Source organism: Lepidochelys kempii, chromosome 3, assembly GCF_965140285.1.
Source record: "Lepidochelys kempii isolate rLepKem1 chromosome 3, rLepKem1.hap1, whole genome shotgun sequence".
In the NCBI taxonomy this organism is placed as follows: Eukaryota; Metazoa; Chordata; order Testudines; family Cheloniidae; genus Lepidochelys; species Lepidochelys kempii.
In genome coordinates, this window is record NC_136382.1 from 139,706,756 (window position 1) to 139,713,878 (window position 7,123).

The 7,123-nt window shown below is 41.9% G+C and overlaps 1 protein-coding gene across 16 annotated transcripts in view; it reads right to left on the reverse strand.

The window, feature by feature from the left end:
* The window catches only part of RGS7 (regulator of G protein signaling 7), a 429,184-nt gene extending 422,288 nt beyond the window's left edge, over positions 1 to 6,896 (reverse strand). For 5 of the 16 annotated variants that reach the window (XR_012158164.2, XR_012158163.2, XM_073338226.2 and 2 more), the window contains exons 1-2: positions 6,580 to 6,896; positions 5,507 to 5,633 (exon numbers count right to left, since the gene is read on the reverse strand). Coding sequence is in view for 14 of the 16 variants with exons in the window: in XM_073338226.2 (XP_073194327.1) it covers positions 5,507 to 5,584 (78 nt within the window). In the remaining 2 variants the exon portion in view is untranslated. Of the gene's footprint in view, positions 1 to 5,506; positions 5,634 to 6,136; positions 6,269 to 6,579 lie in introns of those variants that run through there. The other 11 variants (XM_073338225.2, XM_073338231.2, XM_073338227.2 and 8 more) reach the window with 5 other exon arrangements.
* Between the last annotated feature and the right edge of the window lie 227 nt (positions 6,897 to 7,123).

Genomic DNA, 7,123 nt, shown 5'->3' on the forward strand with positions numbered 1-7,123 from the left:
CTTTCTGTGTGGTCAGGTATAATGTGATCATAGCCCATGGGGATACTGCTACATGCAAATTAAAAATGAGCCACTGAAAATTGGAAATAGTTATTTTGGGGACAAAAAGGCCAACTTTTTTCAGTTCTTGTAACTTAATTTTTGCACCAGGAGTTCCCTATAATAATTTTAAAACCATAGCTGACACGGATGAATATATAACAGTTAAAGATGTTTCTGATGACTCTGGAAGGATTTGAGTGGAGTGCTCTCAGGTCCATGAGTAGGTTCAATTTATATTTTCATTTATGTATCAGTGGTAGTGCCGGCATAATATAGGCATATTCGGAAGTACACAGTGCCAGACGAATTCTTCTCCTATTGAAGTCAATGTTAAGTCTCCTATAGGCCATTGCTTAACATTTTTAAAATTCTATCCTTCATGTCCTTCCCAAATATGAAGACTGCAGTCAGGCTAACTTCCACAGGGTAACTTTTTTCCTTAAGTGAATACTTGAGAATACCCACGCATTACCAATACAATTTTATTTGACTGCCACTTCATTTATTTTGAGGGAGGAGCTTTGAAATGGTGTGGGGGGGGCACTAAAGAGAGTTATCACCATTTCCACGGCTTAGATTGTAGAGGAACAATGATAATAGGAATGGCAAGACCCCATTCCTGTAAATATCACACTTCTATGAGTAGTGTCAAATTATAGTGGAGTGGCAGATAAACTTATAATACAAGTCTAGCTTTTGCTATATGTGGGTACCAGCAAGTATGACCTTTGATTACTGGAACAGAAATAGAACCAAGAACATGTTAGTCTCAAACACTATGAAAATATGATTACCTACATGAAAAGCTATTTTAATATTTAGGGCAGGGAGAGAGGTGGTAACTCAAAATCTCAGTCAACAAGAATATAATTAATTACTCCAACAAAGGTAGTCCTGATATCACAAAAAGGGCCAAAGCTGGATTGGAATATCTGAAACAGGTGATAATAAAGCAAGTAAACTTGTAAATTAGAGTTCATAATCCCCCATAGGGGGATTCAACTTGTTCAACTTAGACTCATTTAAAACAGAACAGGAGAGTGATCAGTTAGAATCCCATGGCTTTTTTCAACTCAAGGAAATACAGCATGGGGTAGTGGTCCTAAAATTAGAAGTTTTCCCAACAATAAATTCTATCCTCTCCACATCACAAATTGAAGAAAGAAAACAACCTCAAGTTCTGAAAATTTAAACTCATAAGATACAAAAAAAGCCAATATTAGTAGTTCTCTACAATCCAACTTCTAGCCACAATGGAAAGTGTTGCTGAAATCAAAGATTTCTATATGATGTTCAAACACTAATGGTTCCAGTGTTCTTACACCTTCTAATTCGGCTTTTAATTGCTGACTGACATAGACTCAGTAGGAAAGGAAATAAAAGTAATACTTTCAAAATGTTCATATTTGTCTGAAGCTAATACCAGGAAATTTTAGGACTCTTCCTAAGGTATGTTGGCACCACCTATGTGTCATATTTCATTATTTTATAATGAGGCAAGCATCTAAAAAAAGTAATGCAGGTGACATTCTATTAAAAGAAAAAAAGTAAAAGAGTTTTCAGAGGTGGCATGATACTGATATAAGGAACTATTTATTTGTGCTAGTGCCTTTTGCAATACAGATTTAAACAAGTCATTTATGCACTAAATATTTAACTCAAATATTTTATCTGAGTTTTCTATAAAAAATCATCTAAATGTGCAGTACACTTTCTGTGGATATGAACATGGGACACTGGAAGAAGGGACCTAAATCGAGATTGTTTCATTTTATACTACTATGTTTTCTTCATCTTCCTTTTCTAGACAAACCAATCATCTTTCTCAACTTCCTTATCTTGGTAACTAACCAGAAACTAACTATGGGTGAGAGATGAGCTTGTTTACTGTAATCTTTGTGGTTCTGTCAGGGCTTGGCATCTCTGAAAATTAACACTGGATCTATAAACCCTGTGACCTTCAAAAACGGTCAGATCCAGACCTTGGAATTCAGACTCTCTCTATGATGGACCAAACTTCAATACTAAATCCAAATACGCCTAAACTTCATAAAAATGCAGATTCATATCAGATCTCAGATCCAAACATTGTGACTCAGGATCATCTCAAATCATCCAATTCTTCAAGTTTTCTGGTCCTTTCATGACTTGACTAGACCAGGATTTAGGAAGACCTGGGCTGTGACTCTAGGCAGTCCAGCCTGTATTTAATTAGACTGGAGCTAGAGAGACAGTGAGAATGACAGGGTTATGTTTGTGCTCAGCATCCTCAATAAAGAATTTGCTTTGTATTCACTACAGTCAAGGCCTGTCTCTTACCTATCACAACAAATATTACATGTTTCCTCTTTTTCTCATGGGTACAAATATCAGATTGCCATCCCACACAATCATGCTGCATAAATATCATATCGTTACAAACAGTTCAACCCAGTCACATTGAAGCCATGGCATTCAAAATGTAAAAAGATTTTGAATTCTAAATATTCCATCCAAGAGACAACCACCACAAAAGTACATAACTTTTTCAAGTAACTTCTAATTAATTTAGACAATGTAAGTTTCAAGTAACTTCTAATTAATATCTAATCTAATAAGTAAGTTTCAAGTAACTTCTAATTAATTTAGAAAAAAAAATTTCTAATTAATTTGGCAGGCCCGTACTCTAGTTACTCATCACCGTTCATTCATCCCTAATACAATGGCAAAATGCAGCGAAATTTACTAGTCATTGCAGCGTCTTCTTAGAAAATGGAGGAGCATTATGTTTTGAAATTTATTACAAAATTCCTGTGATGTAGCAGCCACTATTAAACCATCATATTTGAAGACTTCAAAAGCAGCTGGTAATATCTGAGGTCAAATGACTTATGCTTTAAAAACCTCTTTTCATAGTCTAAACCCAGAAGTCTTCTATATTTGTTGACGGTAGTATCATATTTGCATCCTGTCATATACACCTATGTACTTTTAAAATACATAAAATACCAGATCTTATTTTGTTTCCTGTTTCCTAGAACATTGCTTAGAAGTTTTCACCCGAGACTGTGACACCTGTCAGTACAATCTATGGTATGATAGGTCAAGAGGAGTAGTTAAAGGAATCAAAGAAAGCAGGCATAGACTCATAGACTGTAAAGCCAGTAGGGACCATCACGATCACCTAGTCTGACATCTTCCATATTGCAGGCCACAGAACCTCACCCACCCATTCTTGTAATAGACCCATAACCTTTGGCTGAGTTACTGAAGTCATCATATCATGATTTCAAGACTTAAAATTACAGAGAATTCACCATTTATAGTAGCTTAAACCTTCAAGTGACCTGGAACCCACACTACAGAGGAAAGTGAAAAACCCCTAGGGTCTCTGCCAACCTGACCCAGAGTAAAATTCTTTCCCAACCTCAAAAATAACATGACAGATTATATTGCATAAGATTAAGATATGTGAAAAGTGTCCTACTATACAACTCTGTTTAAAAAAATACCATAGAAAAACTAGGTAAATAAACACTGTGTTTGTACTTTCCTATACATGTTACATATGTCCGGAAATTACACTTCAGCAATGAGATAGATATTTTTTTAAAAAAAGAAAAGAATCAGTTTAGCGGGTTTTAAAAAAGGTGTATCTGAGTACAGCACCTTTAGAGCAACAACTGTGATGCCCACGTACTTTTAATATCTCCTAGGCAATAGTTATACCATCCAGTATACAATGAAACTTGCTCTTGCTCTTAAGTATATATAAACTTGCTCTTAAGTATATATAAAATGTAATGAAATATTATGTTTTTGAGGGAACTGAATCAAATCAACTAGGTGCAATAAAATTTTAGGAAATATCATATTATGATAACCATTCTGCCCATGTTTGCTTACTATATAAATATACATAAGTGCATAGACAAAATTTTTGTACACAATTGTAAAGTTAATGGAAAGGTGGTCCAGTGACATTACACACACACACATGCAAAGTTTTCCAAACTTGTGTGCATCAAATTCCTAAAATTAAATTTAGTCAAGTAAATAAAAGTAGCCTGATTTTCAGAGGTGCTGGGCATTCCCAAATCCCACTGAAGTCAGCAGTACCTTTGAAAATAAGAAAGCATGTACTATATATCAATTTGAGACTAACAAAATATTTAAAATCTCTGGAAAGAACAGTCTATTACCACAATATCTGATGACACATCAATTACTCTCACTATTGAAGAAGCACTGTCATTAATCGGAGAATGTTTTTATTGCAGTCAATATGTGTGTGTGTGGGGGGGGGGGAGTGTCAACTCCTATAAGACAAAATAAGGGTTGATTTTTCTATTTTAAATAACCACAAACTAATTGCAACTCCCTAAATTCTGGGAGTAAACAGGTAGTTAAAACATTCTGCATCCAAGTTTGTGTGAAAGATTCTCTTTCACCACTACCACAATTTAAGAATTTTCTCATTTAATTATAATTTAGCTGTATTTATTTAAAGATGTCAAATTCAAAGGTAAAGACAACTTTATCCTCTTCGTTTAAACAATCTGTTTCCACACTAACCTATCTCAAATTCCCCAAGCAACTGTTCTAATTGAAGTACAGTAGCCAAATAAATCCCATTATTTAGGTCAATGTCTGGGAGTTTGTTTATTGATGTTGTTGTTAAAACATTTATCATGTTGGGAAATCTATTTGCAGAGAGAATCCTTGGAATATAAATTTTAAAAATGCTATTGATTGCAAAACAAAAAAAATCTACACAATTATTTTCCTCAAATTTCCTGTGCAATTAACACTTTAATTGCAATGTAAATAATTGGCTAATTAATCATAACACGTTTGTTATTTGAAAACTAAAATATAAAGTATATAATATTTTTACTCATTTTACAGTCAAATGATTTTAGAAGGGAATAGTCTAACTCAATCTTAAAATGCTTTATCATCACATATCAGCTGTACCAAGCACCTGGAAATAGCAGGTGAAATAAACTAAATATTGCAGCTCTGCCATCTGATACATAAAATGAGCCGAACATAAATGAATGTTTAAAGCATTCATTATAGAATAAACGTTCTTGAACACTTTGCAAAGTTGGCATATGTATCTGTGTTTTAAAATCGAGAGCAAGAGATTAGGTCATTTCTTAAAATAAAAGACAACAGATAAACGGACTGGGATATCGAGCTAACATTTCACACGCTCATACTGTTGCTATTTAAGTAGTGTAAAGTATACATCATGTATACAAATTTTCCAATAATATTCGAACAGTAAAGGACTGATATCTCTGGTGTTCTGAAACCATGTTGTACTCCTACAAATGGAGCATCAGAGCAGCAGCTTGTAACAAGACAACTGGAGGCAAAATGTTAACATAGTTACATTTTCTGGGGGGAAAAAATCAGGAGCGAAAGTTTCCTAATGTCATTTGCCCAGCTGTTTCAGAGAAATTAAAAAGCCTCCTACCTTTCTGTACACCAGCATGTTTGGGGATTCATCAGCCACCCCGTTGCTGCTCTGCCCATAATTATTTCCTTGCGCCATGTCCCAATGCTATGGTCCTCTGGCAAAGGTTGCGCTGAGCAATTGGCCACTGTGAAAGGTAAGAGCGATCTCTGTGAGATACAGCTGCAGCAGGTCTCCTTCCCCCTACTGACGGTGATTAATAGAGCTGACTTACTCCCATCACTTTACCATCATCCGTTTCTCCGCCCGACATTTACGCTGGGGCAAAACAGCTAATTCCCCGTTTACTGCCATTACCCCCTTGTAAATACTGAATGAGTGTAATGTACTAACTCAGTTTCCACTTTAATGAATTGTCACTTCACACCGCTCCGCTGACACACACACACCCCCCGCCTCCCCGCTGAGCACACTCTGGTAGAGGCATCTCCCTACCCAACGCTCCCTCCCCGCCCCCGAATACTGGGCACCGCATCGTTCCCATCGCCTGTGTCCCGGTGCCAGGGACTGCCCAGTAGCCGGCTGCCCGCCCCGCTGTTCAGCCGGCGGTTCGCCCCGCACCCCGCGCCCCAGCAGCCGCCCCGGGGCATCTCCCGCTGCAGCGCTTCCCCCGGCCCGTGCGGCGCTCACCCCCCTGCACAAAGAGCCGTGCCAGCCCCTGGAGTGGGGGGAGCCCCCCGGCCCCCCACGATGCCGGCTCCGTCGCCTCCTCCCCCCGCCTCCACGGGCGGAGGGCGCCGGCTGCTGCAGAGGGCTAGCCGGGCTCTGAGCAGCCAGCCCCACAGCCCGCTGCGGGGGGAGGGTTCACCGCGCCCCGCCCCCCGCCAGCCCCGGGGGGCTCCGCTCTCCTGCCGGCCCGGCGCCTCCAGGCAGCCCCGCGGCACGTTCGGGCTGGCGCGGCCGGCGGCTCTGCCCTGCGGCAAGAAGCCCGCGCCTGGGCTTTCAGCACCGCGGACAGCAGCCCCGGAAGCCCTCAGCCGCCGGGGCTGGCCGGCACCTCACCCGCGCCGCTCTGGGGGGCGGGGGGAGGCGAACTCCCCCCCCCTACCCCGCTCCCCGCCCTGCCTATTTACCTCCCCGGGCCAAGGTCACTGGCTGCACGGCGGCAGCGGCTCCTCTCCTCCGCCTCCCCCCGGCGCGCGCCGCGCGGTCCGTGTCAGCCGGCAGCGGAGGGCGGGATGCGAGGATCGGTCATCACACAAACAATGCGCACCCGGGCGGCTGCCGCTGCCGCTGCCGCTGCCGCCGCGGAGGCTGCGACTTCCCCCGCCGCCTTGCACAAGCGGCCGCGGCTCCCCTCCCTGGAACGGAGCCGCCTCGTCACGTGAGGCAATGGAACGTCAAAGGTGCTGCGGCTGCAGCGCCAGGCGCCTGGCAATCCCGCCCGCTCTCCGGCTGCTGCGCTCAGCCCTTCCTCCCCGCCCCCGCGGGAGGCAGCCAAGGAGCTGCAGCTGCCTGCAGGTTTGGCAGCAAGTTGCCAACGGGCTTAGGCAACGCGGGAGGGCTGGCCAAGAATAGAATACGGGCTAATGGGATGGATGATTGAGCGGGGCAGCAGTGGGGGAAAGTGCCACATCCGCTCTCTTCCTCCAGCATACGGCCCTGACTGATCACCCA